Genomic DNA, 26345 nt, shown 5'->3' on the forward strand with positions numbered 1-26345 from the left:
AGTTCACAGTATCACCTTACCATTAAGGACATACTGGAATTATAGGTTTATGCGTTCCTCCTGCAACGTGGGCACTCTCGGGCATAGTGTCCCAATCCTCCACAATCGTAACAGGCGAGTGGTCGTGGGAACCGACTCTGGTGAGGGCCGCTATGGTTCGTGCCTTCTCTGCCCGGCCGCAGCCGACTTCTTGTGGCCTCTTTCTTTGCTTCAGCCAATTCACCTTTAATACTTTGTAGCTCTTCCCTCATCTCTTGTACCCAGTGAGGTTCTTCCAGGGCATTTACGGATGCTTCGATACTCCGAGCCATCCCCACAGGGATGTCACCCCTTGCTCCTGTTCCCGAACACATGCCTCCTTTCCTATCTCCGAAAAGGTCAGATGCGGGTCCACTCGCACCCGCTCTCACAGATCCTGTTTCATCAGGGTGTCTCGTAGCCCGGTCACTAAAAGGTCACGTAATGTTACGTCCACGGTCCCCACGCCGATCCCGTACTTCCTTTCAATGGCTACAAACAATTCCTGCAAAATATTCATATATTGCATCACTGCTTCCCCCTCTTTCTGCATGCAACTAAACATCCGGGTTCTCAGTTCTCCCACATCAGTCGGGTCCCCATGGGTCTCCTCTAAGATCTGTAACACCCTGACGAAGGTATTTCGCTGCCCCGGGGGCCTCAACATTACTGAAGCCCGGGCCTCCCCGTCCAATGCCATTAGAGCCACTTCTGCCTCTAGGTCAGGGGTCAGCGGATGCATCCTAAATAGCCCTCGCATTCGCTCTGTCCAGTTCCACAGCATAGTATTGCTGCCGGAGAACCTGGGTAGATTTCTCAGCATAGCCCCCAAGGATAGGCTGGGCCGGGGCCCACCATTGCCCCCCTGGCCCACACCATCTCCGCTCGCGCTCAGAGACTGCATCCTGCCGACTACGCCAAATGTAGCAATCGCAGGTACGCGGAATGCAGTGACGAGACGGGATGAACTTTAAGATGCAACTTTTATATAGATATAGATGCCTATAGGAGCTATCTCAAGCAACCAAACAAGCTGACAGCAGTTATCCTCGCAGGGATCAAAACAAGAATACACTGGTGACACAAATACGACTAACCCGGCAAAGAGCGGTCATTATAGGGCCGCGGTATGGCCGACTACGGGTCTACAACGTGTCACTTATCCTCCCCGACGTCCGGCAGAGCGATGGTCGATGATGCTTCGGCGTATCAGCCGCTGGGCCCAGCCGACGAGGATTTGGCGGAGACTTCGGGCGTTCCTATGCCCTGGCGAAGTGGGGGCACAGCAGGCCCCTGAATAGTTCCCCTGCGTCGCACCTCCTGGCGGAGGTGGGACGGCGTAGGCCGCAGCCACGGGCCAGAACTGAGCTATGGGGGGTTGCAGGCGGCAGCAGACAGGCCGCAACTGTGGGCTGGAGTGAAGCAGCGGCGGCCGCGGGAGGCAGTGGACGGGCCGCACCTGCGGGCTGGAGTCGAGCGGCAGGTGCCACGGGCGGGACGCACCCGCAGGGTGGAGTCAGGCATTGGCTGCCGCGGGCGGGCCGCACCCGCAGGATGGAGTTGGGTGGTGGCGGCTGCAGGCGACAGCCGACAGGCCACACCCACAGGGCAGAGCCGGGCGGTGTCTCTCCGTTGGATTGCTCGGTGCCGTCTCCCTTCTGTTAGCAGTGAGTGTCTCTTCAGTCTCTCCCATCGCTGCTCTGCTCTCCTTGCTCTCGCTCTGGCGCCCTCTTGCTTCCTCGCTTCTCCTCTCCTGCTGCGTGGACTGACTCCAGCTGGTGTCCGCAGCCCGTTTTATAGTAGCTCCTCCCCCAACCTTTCTAGAAGTCTCTGCGGTCCGTCACCCAATTGTGTATCCCCGGAAACAGTCTCCCTAGGAACCTTGGTGATGGTCCCCTTTGTGCCGGCCCGGATACACAGCGGGGACTCCTCCTCCTACACAGCCGTCTAAATCTTCACCACGCTCGCATTGCATGCGATCAGGATATTCTGATGACAGCAGTGAGAGTGCAAGGTCACTTGACTGAGAGTATGTGATCTGCATACATACAGTCACATGTTGCCTAGCCATGCTTTGCTCACTGGTTTGAGCAAAACTTCATGTCTAGTCTGAATGTGGCTGAAAGTATGGAAATAGCATCCTTGCGGTCACATGACAACTTACTCTTGCCATTGGAAAGAGAAAATCCTGAAGTCATCATTTTGCAGTCACAGAGAGACTGCACACATTCATCACAATTTTCCTTATGACTGCACAGTGCTTTAATGTGTGTTTAAGTGGGATTGTCCCACAGCATTGTTATGTTGTAGATCGAGCATCTAATTTACTTTTAACAAGTGGTTCGCTGCCATTTATCAAGATGCCACTCCTGTATATATTAGTACAGATAGATGGGCATGCCCATCCTCCACCTGTATGGACATATAATAAAACGCCATCTAGAGACTGTTGCTGCACACTATGTAATAGGATAGCTCAGAAATCATGTCTTTGTGGCACCAGGTCCAGTCACCACAGAAGTACTGCACCTCAGCCAGAGGTGTGGTACCCCACTCAGGTAAGGATGGGGCATTACCCAGGACCCAAACACTAGCACCCAACACTAGACCTCTTTAGGCCAGGAAGGAACTAGGTAGAGGGTGTGGGTGGAGGAAGTAGATAAGGGTAGGCCAGGTGGCGAGAAAGCTGACAGTTGGTAGTGGAGAGTTGTCATGGTAACAGGAGTGACAGTCAGAGGAGGAGTCAGAAGGAGTCAAGAGTGTGGCACCCCTGAGGATTCAGTTGCCACAGAGATACTGCACCTCCTCCTGAGGTGTGGTACACCACCATCCAGGTAGGTTGGAGGCTCCTAACCACACTCCAACACTCGCATCCCACACAACATGGTAGCTCAGCAAAGCCACATTGCGGCTCCCTGCTTGGAGTGTAGCAGAGCACCTTTGGTGGCTCCCTGCTTGGAACACTAAATGTGCTGGGAGGCGGGTGGCGTTAGAATACATAAAAGAGTGGGAAGGTTTAGAATTTCAGTCAGTTCAGTCGGAGGTCCGTCAGAGAGGAGTGAGGAGAGAAGATCCCTGGGAGAGGGATTAGGAAGGAGGTGCTGCAGCAGATCTCAGTGACCTGGGTCTGCTGGCACAGGAAAGGAAAGAAAGACATTGAACAGAAACCTGATCTTCCATAAGAAGGAAAGACTAGTACGGAACATAGGAGTAAAAGGGAACACAGAGGGCGTGGGTTAGAGGAAGAACCCTGCCTAGAAGTTCTAAGTGCAAGGCCGGGGCCCGGTCCCCGAGGTTGTATGGAGACTAATGGTTCTGCAGCAAACACCGGTGGAGTAGTGGGCTGTAAATGCACTACTCCCATCTCAGACTTGGGCCACCTGTGCACTTGACCCGATCCCATCCCACTTCATCCCAAACCTCACCACAGTCTTCATCCCAACCGTAACCCATCTCTTCAACCTATCACTAACAACTGGTGTTTTCCCCTCAAGCTTTAAACATGCCTCCATCACACCTATCCTCAAAAAGCCCTCTCTTGACCCATCCTCTGTATCTAGCTATCGCCCTATATCACTTCTCCCCTATGCCTCCAAGCTACTGGAACACATCTACCTTGAACTGTCCTCCCATCTTTCTTCTTGCTCCCTCTTCGACCGCTTACAATCTGGCTTCCGGTCACACCACTCCACTGAAACTGCCCTTACTAAGGTCACCAATGACCTCTTAACCGCCAAGAGCAAGCGACACTACTCTGTCCTCCTCCTGGACCTGTCGGCTGCCTTTGACACAGTGGACCATTCCCTATTATTACAGACCCTCTCATCCCTTGGCATCACAGACTTGGCCCTATCCTGGATCTCATCATACCTAACAGACCGGACATTCAGCGTCTCCCACTCACCACCTCCTCGCCCCCTATCTGTCGGAGTCCCACAAGGTTCAGTCCTAGGACCCCTTCTCTTCTCCATTTACACCTTTGGCCTGGGACAGCTCATAGAATCTCATGGTTTTCAGTATCATCTCTAAGCTGATGACACAGATCTACATCTCTGGACCAGATATCACCTCCCTACTAACCAGAATCCCTCAATGTCTGTCCACTATTTCATCCTTCTTCTTCGCTAGATTTCTGAAACTCAACATGGACAAAACAGAAGTCATCATCTTTCCCCCCCATCGAACCTATCCATTACAGTAAATGGCTGCCCACTCTTCCCATTCCCACAAGCTCACTGCCTCGGGGTAATCCTTGACGCTGATCTCTCCTTTAAACCACATATCCAAGCCCTTTCTACTTCAACTCAAAAATATTTCACGAATCCGTTCATTCCTCAACCAAAAATCTGCAAAAACCCTAGTCCATGCCCTCATCATCTCTCGCCTTGACTACTGCAACCTCCTGCTCTGTGGCCTCCCCTCAAACACTCTCGCACCCCTCCAATCTATTCTAAACTCTGCTGCCTGACTAATCCACCTGTCCCCCCGCTATTCCCCAGCTTCTCCCCTCTGTCAATCCCTTCACTGGCTCCCCATTGCCCAGAGACTCCAGTACAAAACCCTAACCATGACATACAAAGCCATCCACAACCTCCTCCATACATCTGTGACCTCGTCTCCCGGTACTTTCCTGCACGCAACCTCCGATCCTCACAAGATCTCCTTCTCTACTCCCCTCTTATCACCTCTTACCACAATCGCATACAAGATTTCTCTCGCGCATCACCTCTACTCTGGAACTCTCTACCACAACATATCAGACTCTCACCTACCATCGAAACCGTCAAAAAGAGCCTGAAGACCCACCTCTTCCGACAAGCCTATAACCTGCAGTAACCACCGATCGACCAAACCGCTGCATGACCAGCTCTACCCTCGCCTACTGTACTCTCACCCATCCCTTGTAGATTGTGAGCCTTCGCGGGCAGGGTCCTCTCTCCTCCTGTACCAGTTATGACTTGTATTGTTTAACATTGTACTTGTTTTTATTATGTATACCCCTCCTTACATGTAAAGCGCCATGGAATAAATGGCGCTATAACAATAAATAACTTGGATAGTGAGCCAGGACTTCCCGAAGCAGGCTACAGCTGTCTGCCGTACAAGGAAAGTTCTTGGGAACATCTGTCAGGAGGAACTCCAGTGTAACTCAGTACTAGGATTACTTGACACTTAAAGGCGCTATAGAGGAGACATTCAGAAAGGCACATGTTTGCGGAGTGTTGGAAGGGAGCATCCTATCTGGCCTGGAGGATGACTGGGTCCTTGACCCAATGGACACAGCATGGAGGCAGGCACCTGTGTGTACTATAGACTGAGTAAAGCTTTGGAACTACAAGCCCTGGTGTCCTCCATTCATTCCTGCACCAACACACCTCTTACTGCTACATCTGGGTACCAGCTTCTACACTGCCTGCGCCTTTCAGCTACCCCTATATCTACACTGCCTTGGGACTACAGCTCCACCTGTGGGGAGCTTCACCATCTTGGCTGCAACACACCACCAGTCCCAGTGGATCTGCATGCAGCGTCGGCTTAACATCTCACTTGCCGAACACCACAGGTGGCGGCACGAACTATTCATTTAACCACATTCCACCATTTCAATTTCCCCATTACTTGGGTGCCCAGGGCCACAGACCAGGTCACTGCTGCTGTGACACATCTCGCTGACACTGGCCCAGTACCCCACAGCCCTGGGAGGGCAACCCAAGAGTGTTTGTGGAGAGGATTGGAAGGAGTGAGGAGCTCATCCCAAGACTGGAGAGAAAAATGGAGTGAAGGGTTCTTAGGGGCTCAGGAAGCGAGGAGTCCAGCTGTGGCGCCTGAATTCACCCTGACCACAGTCAGGTGGAGGGACCAGGCTGCAGTGGAGGAGATACTGCAGCCTCTGATTAGCTAGCTGAGTATTGCAGTATCTGTATGTGCAACAGCCAAATACACAAATTTGCTGAAAAGGCAGCCATATAGGATCAAGGGGACCAAGAGGATGTCGCCTGACAGAATCCAAGGTTGCTGCCTTGGGACAGTGAAAGGCACAGGGCAGGAGAGGCAGGAGAGGCAGGAGCCAGCGCAGGGAGATGACCAGGGAAGGAACATAGAAGGGGGTTCTGGAAAAGTGTACCCTAAACTAGCCGAGAGTTGGCTGGGCCACCGACCCTGAGGACATAGCACCCTGGCTGGGGATTGTAACTTAAAAGACCGTGAGCAAAAGTGTGAAGACTGCACCCTGCTGTGTCCTCAGAGTTACTGTTATCTGCCCTGCACAACAGATATTACCATCATCTACTAACTTATATCTGCTCTGGGTCCTAGCTCCAACCATGGAGAACTGTAACATCTTTGCTGCGTCACCAACCGCCCCAGTGGATCTGAATCGCAGCGTTGGCCATCTTATTGCCGAACACCACGGGTGGCGTCATGTTAAATCCACTATAAACTTTCCCATCTTTATTTCCCTCAGCATTTTGATTGCTGCTGTGACATCCCCTGAAGAACTGACCGGCCCAAGTACCCCATGGCTCTAGCAGGTGTTGCATCCTTGCAGTGGTAGGCACAGATCTATAGGCTGGGGGGGGGGCACATAGTTACTCTGCAAACTTCTCAAAGCTGCACCCTCAACTATTTCAGTATAGTTTGACTACTTGTTTATGGTATAATTTTATTAATAGTATAGAAGACACTTTCCAAGTTTATCATCATAGGAGTAAGCGCTTCTGCATGTGGTAATCTGCTTTAAGAAACCATCCTTAGGGGTGCACGCATGTGGGGGTGCACGCATCACAGAAGCAAAGCGTCACGAAGATAAGTGTCGGGATACAGCATGGCACAGAACTAAAATCCATCTTCTCTCTTCATACAGGTAAAAATTCCCTCTGCTTGCTGTCTTCTGCAACATATTCAAATGGTACAACTTCCCACCTCTGATTGCTGTCTCATCTGCTGCAATAGACTCTAATGGTAAAAATTCCCTCTGCTTGCTGTCTTCTGCAACATATTCAAATGGTACAACTTCCCACCTCTGATTGCTGTCTCATCTGCTGCAATAGACTCTAATGGTAAAAAATTCCCACCTCTGCTTGCTGTCTGCTGTGTCATCCGCTGCTTTACCATCTAGAAACCATATTTTAATGTGTCTGCTAATTCATTGTTATAAATCATTTGGTGCATTGTACTTAAAACTCACTGTTGCATTTCCATGACTGGGATCAGTGTAGATCTTATCTGGTGGAGGTGTTAAAATAGATGTTGCCAGGCTGAATGTCTTTGATCATCCAAAAAAAAAAAAAAAAAAAAAACCCTGGTGTGCTGACCCCAGATGCCAAATTATCCTCAACCAGTTCCCACAATCCATCTCTTCTCACCCTGCAGTCTGGACTATAAATTTAGAACCATCCTTAGGGGTGCACGCATCACAGAAGCAAAGCGTCATGAAGATAAGCGTCGGGATACAGCAGTTATTACATGGCAGTTGGGCAGGAGTCAGGTAACCCACACTCTGCTCCCCCTTTTATCCATGTGCCTTATTCCTATCCTCCTATGTTCTCTTGCAATCCACTTTCACCGACCAATCCCCCCTCCATCACGACTCGTATACATCAGCTCCTCTTTCTTTCTCCCATGTACAGCTCCCATGCACTTCTCACCTTCTTAAAAAACCTCAGCCCATCTTGCCCAAACACTGCACAAAAAAATCTTCATACAATTCCAAAAACTACTTGCTCTTTATCTTCCTGCTCCTACTGATTTCAGGGGACATCTCCCCCAACCTCAACCCCTACCCTACCTCACATCGAAACCTTAATAATCTTATTATTTGCACTCCATCTCCTTCTTTCAATTGTGCCCTTTGGAATCCATGGTCTGTATGCAACAAGCTTCCTTTCCTACACAATTACTTTCTGAAAAACTCGCTGAATCTGTTGGCCCTCACGGAGACCTGGATTCAGGATTCTGACACTGTCTCTCCTGCTGCCATTTCCCATGGTGGCTTACAATTCTCCCATTCCCCGAGACCGACAAACAGACCTGGTGGTGGAGTCGGCATACTCCTCTCCCCACAATGCACTTTCCATGTCATCCCCCCAGTTCCATCACTCTCATTCCCTTCTTTTGAAGTCCACACCATCAGGCTCTTTCGTCCCCTCTCCCTCAGAGTAGCGGTCATATACCGGCCCCCAGGCGTACCCACCCACTTCCTGGACCATTTCTCTGCCTGGCTGCCGCACTTCATGTCCTCAGAACTACCAACCCTTATCCTGGGAGATTTCAACATCCCCATTAACAGCCCCACTTCCACATCTGCATCCCAGCTTCTATCACTAACCACTTCTCTAGGCGTCTCTCAGCTCTCAACCTCTGAAACACACAAAGACGGTAACACCCTGGACCTGGTTTTTGCCCGGCTCTGCTCAATCTCCTACCTAGATAACTCACCGCTTCCCCTCTCTGACCACAACATTCTCTCCTTTACACTCACAATTCCTCACTCACCCCAGCACCCTCCTACCTACCATTCAGTCAGAAATCTACAAGCCATTAACCCTCATACACTTTCAGACTCCCTACACTCATCATTGTCCCCAATCTCTTCTTTGTCCTGTCCTGATCTGACTGTACATCACTTCAATGACACTCTTAGAAGCACCCTTGACCAAGTAGCTCCCCTCACCCTCAGAACCTCCAAACACAGAGTGAAACAGCCCTGGCTCACATCGCAAACCCGATTTCTCCAGCGATGCTCTAGGTGTGCTGAACGCTTATGGAGGAAAACACGCACACCAGAAGACTTCATACACTTCAAATTTATGTTAAGGACATATAACTCTGCCCTTCACCTCGCCAAACAGACCTACTTCACCACCCTGATCTCCTCACTATCCAACAACCCAAAGAAACTTTTTGACACCTTTCACTCCCTCCTCAGGCCAAAAGCACAAGCCCCTATCACAGACATTTGCGCTGATGACCTGGCCTCCCACTTTATAGAGAAAATACACAATATCCGTCAGGAAATCTGCTCCCAATCACCAAGTTCAGTGACTCCCATCCCTCCCTGCATTTCCCCTGGCTCACTCTCCACATTCGATCCCATTACAGAAGAAGTCTCCAGGCTCCTCTCCTCGTCCGACTACATGCACAACCGACCCCATTCCCTCACATCTCCTACAGTCGTCACAACTCACCTAACTACAATCTTTAATCTCTCCCTCTCCTCTGGCATTTTCCCCTCCTCCTTCAAACACTATCATTACCCCATTACTAAAGAAACCCACCCTCAACCCATCCTGCACAAACAACTACAGACCAGTCTCCAATCTCCCCTTCATCTCTAAACTCTTGGAGCGCCTGATATACTCCCGCCTTACCCGTTACCTCTCCACTCACTCCCTCCTAGACCCTTCACAGTCCGGTTTCCGCCCCCTACATTCGACAGAAACTGCACTCAAAGTGACCAGTGACCTACTGACAGCAAAACGTAATGGTGACCACTCTCTGCTCATTCTTCGACCTTTCTGCAGCTTTCGACCATCCTCTCCTACTCTGTAGGCTCCAGTCACTAGGCATTAAGGACACTGCTCTTTCCTGGTTCTCCTCCTATCTTTCCGACCGCTCCTTCAGTGTTCTGTTTACTGGCTCCACTTCATCTCCTCTTCCTCTCACTGTTGGGGTACCTCAGGGCTCAGTCCTTGGCCCCCTTCTCTTTCTACACGGCCCCAATTGGACAGACCATCAGCAGATTTGGCTTTCAGTACCATCTTTATGCTGATGACACAACTGTACACATCATCCCCTGACCTTACCTCCGCTGTACTACAGAACGCCACTGACTGTCTGCAGTCTCCAACATCATGTCTGCTCTCTATCTGAAACTCAACCTCTCCAAAACTGAACTTCTTCTGCTCCCACCATCTACTAACGTCCCTAAATCTGACATTTCCCTCTCTGGGTGGCACCATAATAACACCGACAGCAGGCGCGCGCTGTCTGGGTGTTATGTTTGACTCCGATCTCTCCTTCACCTCCCATATACAATCTCTTGCCCGCTCGTGCCACTTACACCTAAAGAACATCTCTAGAATCCGCCCTTGTCACCATGGAAACAAACTCTCACTGTCGCCCTGATCCACTCCCGCCTGGACTACTGTAATGCTCTATTAATTGGCCTCCCTCTCACTCGACTCTCCCCTCTCCAGTCTATCCTTAATGCAGCAGCCAGGGTTGTCCATCTGGCCAATCGTTACTCAGACGCGTCCGCTCTTCGCCAGTCGTTACACTGGCTGCCAATTCATTACAGGGTACAATTCAAAGTACTTGTTCTCACCCACAAAGCTCTCCACTGTGCAGCACCCCCTTACATCTCCTCCCTCATTTCTGTCTATCGGCCTAACCGACTGCTGCGCTCTGCAAATGACCTTCGACTAACCTCTGCCCTAATCCGTACCTCCCACTCCCGACTCCAAGACCTCTCCCGTGCTGCGCCAATCCTCTGGAATGCTCTACCCCAAGATATTAGGGCCATCCACAATTTGCATAGTTTTAGGCGCTCGCTCAAAACACATTTGTTCAGAGCGGCCTATCACATTCATTAATCAAAGTCATGTTATGTTTGTGTGTAGCCCATTCACTATCTCCATCTAACCCCCACCCCCTGAAGATGGCTGGACCATCATTGTAAATACAAACCTGTGCTTTGTATCTCCCCCACCTCATTGTAGATTGTAAGCTCCACGAGCAGGGTCGTCTTACTTCGCTTTATTGTATTGTTAACGTTGTTACTTATGACTGTTGTGTTTGAAACTGTTCAACTGTAAAGCGCTGCAGAATGTTGGCGCTATATAAAGATTATTATTATTATTATTATTCTTCCTTGCAGTAGGACAAGTTGGGCTTTTTTGTACTGAATAAGTCTTACTTTGATAAATGTCATGTTTTACATCTACACTGCAGCCAAAAATTGTATATAGCATCTGTACTACAGTAACTGTATGGACATCCCAGCTCTGCCACCCTGTGGTTAATACTGGAATTACACTTATACTGGCAGGGAAGCATTATATTGATGGCCAACCCTTAGGCTAGGCCATCAATTACAGCATGGTGGGGGTGGATCAGCAGTACCACGCTGCAGCCACTATAGCTCTGTAACTGATCACTCCCTGCCACCACTGAGAACAGCGGAGGACGGTAGGGGTTCCGGGATGTTGCAGCCTCACAGATTTGAGATTGATGGCCTATAGCCTAAGACAAGACCAACAATTTAAACTTCATGGCGCCAGCACAGACTGAGTCTTCAGGAACACTGCCCACAATAGAGCGAAAAAAACCCCAAATAGATTTGTATTTTAGAGGCATCAATTCCATGAACAGCCAGATTTCTTCCCATAGAAAAGGGACTTTATTTTACAGGTTACAAGAAGGGTGTAAATATTACATGAAGACTATATCCAGCCTGCCAGCATCCAAGGCATAAGAAGGAGGCTCTGACGGTTCTGCAAACATTGATATCTGCTCCAGATGGAGGTCTGGATAGTAAAATACAATGGACAAGACAAAAAGGAATCCAGCACCTGCAGAGACGAGGGGATAGTTAGCCTACAGCAGTGCGGACGAATTCCTTATCGTAACCGAAAACACGTTAAACATTACCCAGTGTCTCACTTCTTAGCCGCTGGCTTTCTGCCCCGTCCGGCTCCTTTACCCTGAAAAATACGGTTATAGTCACTCAAGAAGAAAAGACTTTTCTACGCACTTGGATAATAGTACAGGACAGGGCTCAAGTGAAGGATTGAGCCATTATTCCCCTCACACTCAGATCAACTGGCAAAGATGAATATTCAGCTATCCCAGATCTACATTTCCTCTTCAGCCAGGCCTTGCCTGGCACAGATGCCAGCCATGAGAGGGAGTGCACACATACCTTTTTTGCTGGACTGTCTTCTTCAGAGCTTCTGAAACAAGAAAAAAAAGTCACATTCCTACATGTACCATTTACCAGTATAGTAAACCATGTTAGGCTCTGTTCACACCAAACTCAGCCAGGAGGATTTCCGTATATACCTCAGCATATAGGATGCTCATAGGTTCCCACATCAAATAAGTTATAGAAAAGATTAACCAAGCTTTTCTATAGAGAAAAAAATGCACTAAGTCTGGTGGATATATTTGGAGTCTGTGCCAGGAGCATGCAGAACAATCTAAATTCCCTATCAGTATGTCTTTGGGATGTGGGAGGAAACATACAAACTCCTTGCAGATGTTGTCCTTGGTGGGATTTGAACCCAGGACTCCAGCGCTGCAAGGCTGCAATGCTAACCACCGAGCCACTGTGCTACCCCACGTAGAACATTGTAGTGTGAATAGAGCCTTACCAACCAGCCCCTATTCAGATCCAAGCTGTAGCACCATAATACTATACTTACTCATCCTCCTTGTCATCTTTGTCCATTTTCTTCTTCTAGGACAAAAACAAAGTTAGCAATAAGATCATATCCCCCCCCCCCCCCACAGTTCATTTTTGCATCATTTCACATCACTAAATTTTACATTCAAGGCACCCAAGTGGCACAATCAAAGCTTAAGAAAAGAGAAAGGCCACCCTAACCTCCCCAGAAAAGCAGGAGGCAGTGGAGCATTGAGCCCTGGAAGACTGAAGAGGAGAAACCCTTCGAGTCATCACCATGCTGGCTAGCGAGTCATAGGAGCGCTTGCATTTCTAGGCAAACAGTAGTACCAAGGCAGGTTACCTTAGCCTGGCTCCCCTTCTTAGAGGCTGCTGGCCTTTTTACTGCTTTTGGGGGAGATTCAGGATCTTCCTCCTCTTCTTCCTCAATCTCTTCCTCCTCTTCCCCTTCTTCCTCTGCCCATGTGTAGTCTTCTTCCACTAGGAACACATTTCAGTGTTTGTCAAACAGTGTGAAAAGAGCCTTAGGGGGGCAAGAAGTCTCTAGCACACATTTTAGACTAATCCATAGGCCCCACATTCACCAGAGTCCATGAGAGTTTTGTTTTTGGTGGGTGAAGCATGTCACCTGGATGGAATAGGCTTTGCTTATGGAATGGCAAGACAAACTGCCCCATTCCTTTCCATGCAGAGACCTCCAAATTAGGTTTTTATGGGGATTTCTTAATGTTTCTATGGGCATAGTCAAAGCTTTTCACACCAGAATTCTGGGGTAAAGGCTTTGAAGCTGCAAGGTCTATTCGCAACTCCGATTTGGGCCTAAATTTGGCGATTGTCGGAGTCTTCCACCCCGCTGGGAGAAACTGGCAAGAACAGAGGTAGGTGTTCAATATATTCTTTACAACAAGTGCAGACATCCAGAGAGGAGACAAGCCCCCCCGCTTTAGGCACAGATGTGCTGTCCATTTGTCTCTTCCTGTCACTGATATCAGCTGACTGTGCAGTGTGTATGGGGCCTCTCAACAGATGTCAGGGGCGGGGGGGGGGGGGTTCCGAAGGATTGGCATGTCAAAATTTCCAACAGCTGATCCTTCTGTTCTCCAGAAGTCACTGACAAGAGCCTGGTAGCAGCTCCGAAATAGAAGACAGAAGCGCTCAGCCAAGTGTTCCTATATATGGGGGGCATAGAGAAACATCAGTTGAATGAGCTTTCAGCTGACAGACTAATGGATATGAAGACCCTTTAGTATTGCTGTCCCATTATATCAGGGGAGTTTCAAAGCCCTATTCTAGGATCTCTGATGTCCCAGTAGTTGAACAATCACAAGTCATCACCTGTCCAGTCAGAAAAGAGAAAGAGGTACTATAACTTGGGATCATGAAAATATATACATAGACCAGTTCAATGGCACGACCTGTAGACTTTTCATTGTGGCCCACCAGCTTCAACTCTTGCAGATCTTTATTTTTGGTCTTCTCACGCAAGGTAAATGGACTTTTGGGCTACAGGATGTAACTACCACTATTAGGGCACAGTCAGACAGTCTTATAAATTGGAGAGAGATCGAAACTCACTGCACAGACTAGCCAGCGGCTCTTCGACCCCAGCGTGACAGCTTCATGTTTTTCTACGCAGCCGTCATGCTCTGGTCAGGAGAGCTGCCGGCCAGTTTCTACAGCCATATGACTGCGCCTTTATAGTTACACCTCTGGACGAGCCAAAGAAGCTAGAAAGACGACAATGATCAACGATGAAATACTTACATGCAACATGTTGACCACTAATATATACAGGTCCAGATCCAGCTTTCAGGCGGAAAGTGATTGGAGGAGTTAACTCAATGCCCACCATAGTAGCCTGCGACCAAGATCCATTTTATAATTAGACACAGACATTGGTGAAGTGGATCCCTGTAAGGATTCTCCATAAGCAACTTACCATGGGCAGAATAGATGGCTTTAGGGTGGCTATGGGAACTGGTTGTGCATCACTCCCTTCCACTGCTTGAGGGACTATTTCTACTACATGAAATTCATCTTTGGCCTTGTCCCCTAGACATACCTTAAAGAATGGGTCATCATTAAGGCCATATAGCTTAATTGGCATAAACACTTTAAGAGCCCCTGAGAGTTAAGCAACGCGACTGGCCACCCACACAACCCACGAGTACTCACAGTTCTCAGGGCCAGCTGGTGCTCACTCTTGTCATCATCTGACACTTTAAACACAAAGGTCTTTTTCTGGTCATTCAGTTCACACCCTGCGGAGGTAAGCAGAAGGCCGAGTGCTGCCATATTATAGGCAAGTGCTGATACACAGTAATGAGGGAAGGATATTTGACTATAGGTCCTTATGTCTTGTTCCTATTAACCTCAGTTTAGTCACGCCAAAATAGTGACACCATTTGTCATAGGAGGTCCATGGGCCCCCAGATTTCATATAGGAAGAGGATCATACTAAAGCAGAGATTTTACAACTTCACTAAATGGTATAAAAGTTTTAATAGACAAAATGTAAACATCTACTTCAGTGTCATGAAAAAAGTAGTAATTTGGCCCAAGAATCATCTTCCGGTGCGCATTGCACATACACTTCTTACAATCACATTTGATAACTTGGGTCACTAGATCTCATAAATTACTCCAATCTTTGACAGGACTAAAGACAAAAAAACAAAAACAAACGAAAAAAAGAGAACTATACCACTAGTTACGTGTAGTCATTATGCACTGAGGAGGAAGGGGCGCTTGAGGTTGTAGGCTAGTGAGAAGGACAGTTACCAGCTTTCCATATTTTTTGGAAATGACAAGAAAAAACCCTCTTGGGTGTCAGTGGTTAAAGTGAATATCCACTTATTAGCCATGTGGCCAGGTCCACACATGGAAAATCCTGCTGACAAAATATGATACAAGTTTAACCCCTCCCCCATATTGAGAGGTGTGACTGCCAAGTCATCCAGTCCTTATGGGGTTAAGGATGTCCCCCATAGAAGCATGGATAGCATGATAAGGCATTCCAACAGTGTCAGACTGAAGAACATTGGGCCCACCGTTCTCCCCCACTGAAGAGCCCCATAGCAACTGCAAGGTTTGCTCTATGAACTCTCCTGAAGGAGAAACCAGGACCCACTGGAGGATTCTCTGGTGAGCTAGTCCAAACTTGCATTCCAACATAGGCCCATATTACCAGGAAAAAAAAAAATGTATACACTAGGGTCATGCTAAAGTCTGATAACACTTAACCAAGTCACGCAGTGGAGGGTAAGCCCTAAAGAGCAAGGTCAAAGAAAGGGTGTTAAAGTTTTCACACTTACCCCATATGAGAGACACTGGTTTCTCCAGCTTGCTGGTGTTACTTACTGTAGAGGCCATTATTACAGCAGTCTGTAGAACACATGTATTTTTTTAGTCACATTGCACCTTTCATACCCTCCAAGACAGTAAAGCTTTAGGCATTCCCCAATTCATAGGATAGATCCACAACTAAATGCAGGTTTTCTGCAGTGGAAAAGTTGCAACAGCAAGAGTCACACCGAGTAAGGAAGAACTTTGTTCTAGAATCAGAGCGGATTCCACCCTGATCATAAACTGACACAGAGCAGATTTTAATGATCATTTGGGTGCTATACATCGCAAATTTTTCCACCTAGAAAATCCATAAAGACCATGCACCACCAGTCACCCCCATGTGACCATACCCTCTTGATGCCACAGCTAACCTGCAGGCCTACAACAGAGAGACCAGAGGCTAGCAGGCAGCACCTGCAGCTTTATATAACTAATGGCAGCCACCTGACGCTGATCAGACATTACTGCTATGAAATAAATTAACTCTGGCCTTGCACAAATTTCTGCCAAACCCATAAAAAGAAGTTCACTTTGCATTAATTAAAGTATGTTCACACAGACTTTTTTTTTTTTTTTTCTTCTTTTTTTTTTCTTTTTTTTCTTTTTTTTTTTCTTTCCGGGAGGGGAGAATGAATTCTGGTCCAAAATCCATGTCGAAAACTTGAAAAATCCAAAGTATATGGAGAAACCGTTCACTGTGCCAAAGCGAGTATCCAGAAGGTGATATCCTGCACTGGGATAGACAAATCACAGGTGCGGTGCACGGATGGTAGCCACACACTGAGCCAGGTCCAGGTATATCACATGTAGTCCATAGTACTAGAGGTTTCAGCAATCACAGATTGGGAAAATCACCTTTAGGCTATGTTCACACGTTGCGTTTTTGCAGCGGCTTTTTTTGCAAATTTTCTGCTTTTCACAGTACCAGCAAAGTCTAAGAGATTTCAGAAATCTCATGCGCACAGTGTGGTTTTTTTTCCTGCTTTGTCAAAGCGCTGCACTTTTGCAAAATGCGGCATGTCACTCCTTTCAGTGATTTTTTTTTCAGCGTTTTTCACCCATCGAAAGCAATGGGTAGTGCAAAAACGCTACAAAAACGCAAGTTTTACTATGTTTTTGGTGCCAAAACCGGATGAAGTTAACTCAGTTTTTTTTTATGCATGAAACTTTAACAGCATGCACAAGAGGCAAGTGTACCCTGACAATAAACGCTGGGAAAACACAACGTGTGAATATAGTCTTAATCTATCAATTTTAAAATGTGAAAAAATGTGTACAATTAAAAACTCCTGCAGTCTTAGGCCTCATTTGGGCATCAGTTTTTTTTAGGTACTAGAAAAGCAGAACGAGTTTTATTAGTGATTTTCATAAATTCATCAGTTTTTTTCACCACCTTGCTTACTAGTCAGTGAAAAACGGACAGCTCCCGGATGGCATCCAAATACTGTCAGTTGTTTATCATTGACCCATAGATTTACACTGCTGATTCTCTTTGATGTGGATTTTAGAGTGGCTCCAATTCAAAATGTTCATCAAATACCCCTACATATTTTACAATTCTGACCACTTTACGTGGTAATAACTCTGGAACGCTTCAATGGATCCCACTGAATCTGAGACTGGTTTTTCACGACATATTGTACTTCATGATAGTGATAAAATTTGTTCGATATGACTTGCGTTTATATTTGAAAAAAACAAAACAAATGGAAATTTGGCCAAAATTTGAAAAATGTTGCAATTTTCAATCTAAATTTTTTTGCCCTTAAATCAGAGAATTACTTCACACAAAATAGTTAATAAACAACATTTCCCACATGTCTACTTTACATCAGCACAATTTTATGAAACATCATTTTTTTTAGTAGGAAGTTAGAAGGGTTAAAAGTTCATCAGCGATTTTTCATTTTTCCTACGAAAATTAACCAAACCATTTTTTTTTAGGTACCACACCACATTTGAAGTGACTTTTAGGGGTCTATATGACAGAAAATACCCAAAAGTGACACCATTCTAAAAAAAAACTGCACCCCTCATGGTGTCAAAATCACAGGAACTGAAACAATGTGGAAAAAAAATAAACGTTTAACTGTTTTTCTCAAAAAAATTACTTTAGACCCAAACATTATTATTTTCGCAAGGGTAACAAGAGAAAACGGACCACAAAATTTATTGTGAAATTTCTCCTGAGTATAGTGATACCCCATATGTGGGTGAAATCTACTGTTTGGGCGCACGGCAGGGCTTGGAATGTAAGGAGCGCCCTTTGACTTTTTGAAGGCAAAATTGCCTGGAATCGAGAGCAAACGCCATGTCGCATTTGGAGAGCCCCTGATGTGCCTAAACAAGGATTTTATCCAGGGGTATAGTAAGCATTTTGAACTCATAAGTACGACACAGAATTTGATAACATTAAGTTGTTTTATTGAATACGACATCATTAGCACTGACCGCAAATGCTCGTTACTCCAGTTTGAATTGGGTGCTAGTGTATGCACCTAATATCGCGGGTGCGCGACTCCCTTCCCTGCACTTTTTGCAGCTGTAGACAGCCAAAAAAAACCATGGGGGGGGACTCGTGATACTCCGTGCATACCCGACCACCTGATGCAAACTCAAGAAGCGAGCACTTGCGCTCAACACTAGCCGTCATATCGCTATCATTTTTTTCTTTACTTTTGAAAAAAAACAAACAACTCTAACGCCAACCCTAACCCAAACCCCAACCGTAACACAACCTTCACCCCAACTGCAAAGAATGGAAAAAAATTTAAAATGTGTTTTATAATTTTTATATAACTAAAGGGATTACAAAAGGGGGTTTGATTTACTAATTTTTTTCTTTTGATCGCAGTGATCAAAAGGAGCCAATAGGAAAAATTCCCTATTTCCCAGCCGGGAGCACAGCAAATGTGCCCTCCATTTTTTTCCAGGAAGATGATGCGGAGGGCCAGGGGACAGAGCAGAAAGGAATGGGGGATGGCTTACGTACCAGAAGGGCTCGGGGTACCTAATTTCTCTCTTCTCTGATATGTTAGATCATATCAGAGGAGTGAGAAATGAATTTAAAATCGTAGTTTTTGTTTATGTGATGTCTGTAATTCGGTGAATAACGGTGATCTCGTAACAGGGCACCGTAAATACCATCCTTGATCATGTTCTCCAGATTTTCAGACCCTGGGGGGGGCACTATATCCTTATTTCTCAGCAACAGTAAAAAGCGGCACTGAGAATTAAGTACCCTTATCTGCTGCCTTTAAAAGGCGTATCGGCAGTCGTTAAGAGGTTAAAACTCTTTAAAATCCATGCTAAAAAAACCCTGTGTGACAATAACCGAAACCTAAGGCTGGAGTCACTCACAAGGTAGAAAAATACGGACTGTATTTTACGTCCGTAATACGCATAAATGGTCCCTAAATAGTGCTCCGTACGTCATCCGTTGTCAGGGTGTGGCCGTGTATTTTTCTCATGTAGGCATCCGTATACCGTTTTTTTTCTCGCAACCTTGCAAAATGGACATTTAACAGTTTTGAGGTCAGCACATAATTTAAATCATCAGCACCAACCCTATTTAATGCCTCAACATCAGGTGGCAGCCTCCAATCTGCCCATTTTGTTGCTCTGCTTGTGTGCGTTTCTTGCTGGTTGATAGCAAACATGTCTGACACACTTCAGTTCACTCCAACTGACCGTGTTCTCTTCAACTGGGTTTTGTCCAGGCGCTTTGGCCAGCCATACCCACTGATTGTGGATCCGAGGAGGAGGAGACGCATGTGGGCCCATCCACTTTTGAGGCAATGACTCACAAAAGGTAATTTTCATCCCCTCTATTCTTTGCGGGATCATCTGGAAAAATTTTACAAATACTGTCGCATGAGCCTTGCAACATTTGATCGACTCTTGGAGACAGTGCACCCTGGGATAACCTTTCAGGACACAAGGATGTGCAAAGCTATATCTGCAGAGGAGCGACTTCTACTCACAATACGGTATGTACTACACAACCACATTCTCTATGTTCATGATGTGTTGCCCAAAGTATGTTTTTTATTTTGTCCTAAGTTTAATGCCCTCATCTTATTCCAGATATATATAAACTTACAGACCAGAATGTTATGTGTAATATGTACTGAATATCACGTAGTGATTGTGCGACAACATATATGTGTTAGTAGATATGAATCACTAACAAATTTGTTATGTATGTACCTGGTGTTTTGTTAATTTGTGCATTCTAAAATGTTCCATTTCTGTTGTTTTTCAGCTTCCTGTCCACTGGCCTGTCTTATGCCGCCCTCCACCATGATTTTCTCATTGGAAGATCTACCATTTCTGGCATAGTCAGGTCGACATGTAGTCAAATATTGTCAAGGCTACATCAACTCGTTATGCCCCAGCCCAGGATGGAAGACAGGTTGAGGATATCAAGGGACTTTGAGGAGGAATGCCAGTTTCCTAATTGTATTGGGGCCCTTGATGACAAACATATCCGGGTGCGTAAGGCCTCTTACACACATCAGGTTTTCGGCGTCAGGCGCGATCCGGCGCTTTTGACTAAAACCGGATCCGTCGAAATGCAATGCCGGATCCGGTTTCCCCCCCATTGACTTGCATTAGAGCCGGATCGAGCCGGATGACCACGCGTTTCATCCGATTTTCGCCGGATCCAGCAATGTGACGCGATCCGGAGTCTGGAAAAAACGGAGACTGTAACGTTTTTTGTCTCCGTCGAAAAAGCCGGACACGCCGAATCCGGCGTGTCCGGCTTTTTCATACAATGAAAGCCTATGAGCGCCGCAATGTGCCGGATCCGGCGACCGGATCCGGTTTCTTTGGTCTGAGCATGCTCAGTAGCTCTGCCCACAGGACATATATAAAAGCAAGACAATGGGACCCTCAGCCACACCCAACATGCCACCCAAGCCAAGAACCAGGAGCAGGAGAAGGCAGCAGACATCTGCAGCAGCAGCACCATCAGCACCACCCCAAATGGAGCAGCATGCTGAACAACGGGAGGGGAGTCCAGCAGCAGATGAGAGACGGTAATTATCAAATCCCCCCATTCCTCCAAACTAGGGCTATGGAATATCAAGATATTCATTGGCCCTTTGTTTCTCTTTATTCAACAGCCGCCCAATAGATGCAGCAGCAGCAGCAATGGCAGCAGCAGAAACACCACCCACAGCCATGGAGTCTGGCCATGAGGAAGACAGCACATCTTCTGGGAGCCCTCCCTCGCATCGTCAGCGTTTGACGGTAAGTTTTTATTTCCAAAATCCATCATCTCTGTAATATATGTGTATTCATTGCCTTTTATTTCAAAACAGGAATCACAAGATGAAGAGGAGCTCCCAGAAGAAGAAGGAAGGAGTGGACAGACACTTGGAGTGGGCTCACAATTGGTAAGTTTTTTGCATCAAACGCAGAAACACAACATCACACTACACACAACACATAGAAAACAATGTTCTGCAGACCACACACAGCAAACAAATGCCTACATCCAAAGACATAACATTTTTTGTTTTCTTCTCTAGTCTTCCCAATCTGGTGCTCGGCCAAGAGGTCCTCGCAGTGCCTCCCAGGGTCGTCGGCGTCAGCAAAGCGGCGGTCACCAGCGTGTAAGTATAAATATTTTTGCTTTGTTTTTTTTCACTTTTTATTTCATTTCTTTTGTGGAGGCTAATTATGTTATTTTTGTCTTTGTCTTTAACAGCCTTCACAGCGTGCTCCCGACTCTGACGGTGAGGATGGAGGGATTGATGTGGACCGCCTCATCGATCTCGTCAGAGAAAGGGAGCCGCTCTGGAATATGGCTGACCGCCGCCACGCTGACCTGATCGTTACCCGACGACTCTGGGAGGAAATCTGTTCGCTCCTTGTGGACCGCTGGGAGGACCTCAAAGCTCGGGCCCAGATTAAAGAGCGTAAGTATATACAGTACCGGTTGCTTGATTTAAACCAGTGTTTCCCGAACTCCAGTCCTCGTGGTCCCCACGGATCATGTGTTCAGGATTTCTATTTACTTTGGAAATCCTGAAAACATGACCCCTGGGGACCATGAGGACTGGAGTTTGGGAAACACTGATGTTGTATACTAACCACTTTGTCCTTTCTCGTTTCAGGGGAGAGAATTGTGAAGCGGTGGCGGTCTGTGAGGGATCGTTTCAAGAAGGAGTTCAATAAAGAGATGCGGGTCCCGAGTGGATCTGGAGGACGCAGGAGCAAGTACAAGTACGCACGAGCCCTGTCGTTCCTCCGGGAGACAATGCTCACCAGAAGGTAAATATTACACACCACATGTGACAAAAAAATGTTTAGATGTAACTTTTTTTTTTCAGCCAGGGCCATACCATGTCACTATTTTAATTGTTTTTTTTTCTCTTTATTCCACAGCACGGTGAGCAGCACTCGGGAGCCTGCACGATTGGACCCTTCTGAGGCGATCCCTGAGGAGACCGGCACCGAGGGACACTTCGACCGCCCCGGTACATCTGCACCTTCCCAGCCTTCCCACACATTCGACCCATCTGTCCCATCCACCAGCACAGGAGCATCGTGGCCGCCTACATTACATAAAGCTGCTGGTGAGGAGATCGCTTTCCCTTTACCCCACCCTTCTGCCCCTGCCACCTCTAGTACACCTGCGGGTACTGGGCGGCAGCGGCAGAGGGGTCAGGAAAAGACTTATGCGCCAGAGTTCTTGCATCTGAATGCATCTTTCCAGAACTGTCTAAAAGTCTTGTCAGAGCAAATCTCCGCAGGCTATCAGCAGATCAACTCCAGCATTCTGGAGGTGAAGACACTTCTGCAAACCATGCATTCAGAAGCAAGATCTTCGCCAAACCACACCTTTTTCAGGTCTGTTGTGGAGCGCATGGAAACGCTCTCTCCTGCCCAGCAGATGCATGTAATGCATTCATGCCACGCTGCTCTCCAGCAAGTTACCTCCCAACCTCCTCCTCCCACCACAGTAGTTCCTCCACCTGCACCCCCTCCAGCCACTTTCCATCCTCCCCCTCCTATTACATCTACACCCCCTCCAGCCACTTTCCATCCTCCCCCTCCTATTACATCTACACCCCCTCCAGCCACTTTCCATCCTCCCCCTCCTATTACATACCATCCACCTCCCCAGCACCATCCACCTCCCCAGCACCATCCACCTCCCCAGCACCATCCACCTCCCCAGCACCAGCAACCTCCCCAGCACCAGCAACCTCCCCAGCACCAGCAACCTCCCCAGCACCAGCAACCTCCCCAGTACCAGCAACCTCCCCAGTACCAGCAACCTCCCCAGTACCAGCAACCTCCCCAGTACCAGCAACCTCCCCAGTACCAGCAACCTCCCCAGTACCTGCAAACTCCCCAGTACCAGCAACCTCCCCAGTACCAGACATCTCCCCACTTCCAGCAACCTGCCCCGTACCAGACATCTCCCCACTTCCAGCAACCTGCCCCGTACCAGACATCTCCCCACTTCCAGCAACCTGCCCCGTACCAAACTCCTTCACCATACAACTTGCCATCAACATCATCTGCTCCTACAGTCCCTGCCCAACCCTCCACTCCACCACCCACCACCTCTTCTGCTTCCCACATGTCCACCCATTCTGTAGTTTTTTCCACACCTTCACCTCTAACTGTTCCTTCCCCACCACGATCCCAGTCCTCTCTCCACACTCCCAGTGTCGAAGTGTCCCGCAGCCCCTCCAGCAGTATTTCCACCACACACTACACAGATTTATAATGTGTGTATTTAAATAAAAATGACCAGTTTTATGGTTTCAAAGCTTTATTAAACAAGTTTATTAAAATTTTAAAAAAGTTTACTAAAAAAACATTTTTCAATAAAAGTTAAATTATTTTACACTGGTTGTCTGTCATTTCTTTCTGCGGCGAAAAAGGTTAAATACAGGGTATTTAAAAGGTGAAATGGTATTCAAAACTAGGTATATAACTGTGGGTAAATTTTAGCTTTTTGCCACAGTTGTGTTCCTGGTTGTGTTTGAAGCAAAGTATTTCACCTAAAAAGTTGTGTTTATTGTTGGTGATTTCCTAACAATGTACACAACTTTTGTTAAAAGGTGAAATACTTTGCATAAAACACAACCAGGTACACACCTGTGGCCTAAAGCTAAAAATAGTAAGACCATGACAAGATAGCCAACTTTGGTTGGCAAAGGTATATACTGTTGGTACAGAAGGTACACAAGTTTGGTTAGGGCACAAATCTTTCACACTCTGTCATCCTGCCAGTGTACTCTGCCTTGAGGTGACATAAAGTATAGTGCAAAATTGTCCCTCATTACTGAAACCGTCACAGAACTTCTAGTGGTAATGTCTTGGTAATCTTGCAAGGTGGTTTCTTCAGAGGTGTCCTCAATGGAAATGGGTTCCTTGCAGATAACAAAATTGTGGAGTACCACGCACGCTTTGATCACCTCGTCCACAGTTTCTGTCTTGAGGTTGATCGCAGTCAATAGGACCCGCCATTTGGCTGTCAGAATACCAAAGGTACATTCAACCATTCTTCTTGCTCTTGTGAGGCGGTAATTAAAAATGCGTTTTGGTCTTGACAATCCTCTGCTAGAGTACGGTTTCAAAAGGTGTTCTGACAGCTGGAAGGCTTCATCCCCTACACAGACAAATGGCATAGGTGGACCAGATGTTTGCGGCAGCGGTCTAGGTGGTGGGAACTGGAAGGTGTTTCCATACAGTTTACGCCCCATGGCAGACAGTTTGAAAACTTGAGAGTCATTGGAGCGGCCATAGGCCCCAATATCAACCGCAATAAATTTGTATTCCGCGTCAGCGATGGCCATGAGGACAATTGAAAAATATTTCTTGTAATTGAAATATTCCGATCCCGATCCAGCTGGCTTTACAATGCGGATATGTTTCCCGTCCACAGCGCCCAAGCAGTTGGGAAACTGACATATCTGTTGAAACTTGTCAGCAATTTCAATCCACCTCTCTGTTGTGGGCTCTGGTAAAAACTCTTCAGCTAAGGAGTCCCACAGTGCATGGCATGTGTACTTCACAATTCCAGATATGGTGGAAATCCCGAGTCTGTACTGGAAATGCAGTGACGAAAGGGATTCTCCAGTTGCAAGAAATCTGTGGGGAATTAAAAAACAATAAATTAGTTTTAAATCACGGCATTACATACCAAAACTGAGCTATAACACTTGGAGATACAAACTACCACCAACAAGATTGCAGTGAAAGTGTGCTCTGATGCGATCACATCCAATAAATGTGGCTTACCTTAAAGTCACCATCAGACGCTCTGCGGGTGAAACAGAGAAGCGGCAATAGGTGTCCGCTTTTCTTATGAGGTGTGCAATGCGCTCCACCAAGTAATCAAAATTCTCCATTTTCATCCTAACATATCCCAAAAATTTATCCTGGTTTCTTCGAAGGTCCATGCAGAGTGTAGAATAGACCCCACGCGTCATTCTCTTGGCTGTGATGGGGTGGATCCACAAACGTCGTCTACGATGCCTGATGCGCTGCTGTCTCGCTCTCTCCTTCTCCAGAACAATCACCCTCAAACGATTCGCCTCCGCTATAAAATCCGCCAAATTCTTCAAAATATTTCCAATGACAACATCCATCTTCGCCAGTAACTTGCTCTTCTCTCCAACCTGCACTTTCTCCTCTACAACCTGTCAAAGAAAGGCTGTAGGAACATGCTATATATAGTTTTCCAGTAGCCAATCCCGTTCGGAAGGCCACAAGGGTCAATTTTAAAAACCGGATCCGGCGTAATCCGTCGAAAAACGGATGAACCGGATGAGACAGATCCGGTTTTGTCTGTCAAGAAAAAGACGGATCCGGCAGAAAACCGGATCCGTCACATCCGGTTTTACAAAACATTTGCCGGATCCGGCGTTCCGGCACGACGCCGGATCGCGCCTGACGCCGAAAACCTGATGTGTGAAAGTAGCCTAAGCCGCCGAACTCTGGCTCCCAATTCTTCAATTATAAACAACACTTTTCTGTTGTATTGTTGGCTCTGGCCGACCCTCAATACAAGTTTATAATTGTTGACATTGGGGCCTATGGAAGGACGGGAGACTCTAGAGTCTTCAATACTTCCATTATGGGTCGGCGGCTACGCAACAACCAGTTGGATCTACCACCACCACTCCAGCTACCAGGATCCACTCACGAATCTGTCCCTTATGTCCTTGTGCCAGATGAGGAGTTTCAGTTAACGCGCAACGTCATGAGGCTATATCCCCGGCGCAACCTGGACTATTGGCGCTGAATTTGTAACTTGCGCCTATCACGTGCTCGGCGACTGGTGGAGTGTTCCTTTGGCATTCATTGACCAAAATGGTGGGTCCTCCAGTCTGCCATTCAGCTGAGTGAACAAAATGTAAATGAAGTAAATAAAGCATGTGGCGTTGGCCATAACTTCACCAGGATACATGATTGTTCCTCCTCTGCTGGTGTTGTGCGTGGGTCAGACAATGTACGTAGGGCGAGACCACCTATCAACCCTCAACGTAGACCGCTGTCTGGGCTCAAAGTGTGTGATATTTTCACAAATTAATATGTCACCTGA

The 26345-nt window shown here is 47.1% G+C and overlaps 1 protein-coding gene across 5 annotated transcripts; it reads right to left on the bottom strand.

The window, feature by feature from the left end:
* Window positions 1-11393: 11393 nt before the first annotated feature.
* Window positions 11394-16221, bottom strand: NPM2 (nucleophosmin/nucleoplasmin 2). Of its 5 annotated transcripts, none has more exons than XM_073557101.1 (10): window positions 16141-16221; window positions 15736-15805; window positions 14597-14682; window positions 14361-14483; window positions 14186-14279; window positions 12765-12901; window positions 12441-12475; window positions 11939-11969; window positions 11680-11720; window positions 11394-11588 (listed from the first exon to the last, which is right to left on the bottom strand). In XM_073557101.1, exons 2-10 carry the CDS (start codon window positions 15791-15793, stop codon window positions 11429-11431), a joined length of 765 nt encoding a protein of 254 aa, XP_073413202.1. In that variant the 5' UTR covers window positions 15794-15805; window positions 16141-16221; the 3' UTR covers window positions 11394-11428. The 5 variants fall into 5 exon arrangements, with proteins under 5 accessions (XP_073413202.1, XP_073413204.1, XP_073413206.1 ...); XM_073557103.1 differs by having other exon boundaries at window positions 12441-12472; window positions 16141-16220; XM_073557105.1 differs by having other exon boundaries at window positions 11668-11720; window positions 12441-12472; window positions 16141-16219.
* Between the last annotated feature and the right edge of the window lie 10124 nt (window positions 16222-26345).

The sequence above is a fragment of the Dendrobates tinctorius genome, unplaced genomic scaffold (genome assembly GCF_039654945.1).
Source record: "Dendrobates tinctorius isolate UK_male_01 unplaced genomic scaffold, ASM3965494v1 ptg000245l, whole genome shotgun sequence".
Lineage (NCBI taxonomy): Eukaryota > Metazoa > Chordata > Amphibia > Anura > Dendrobatidae > Dendrobates > Dendrobates tinctorius.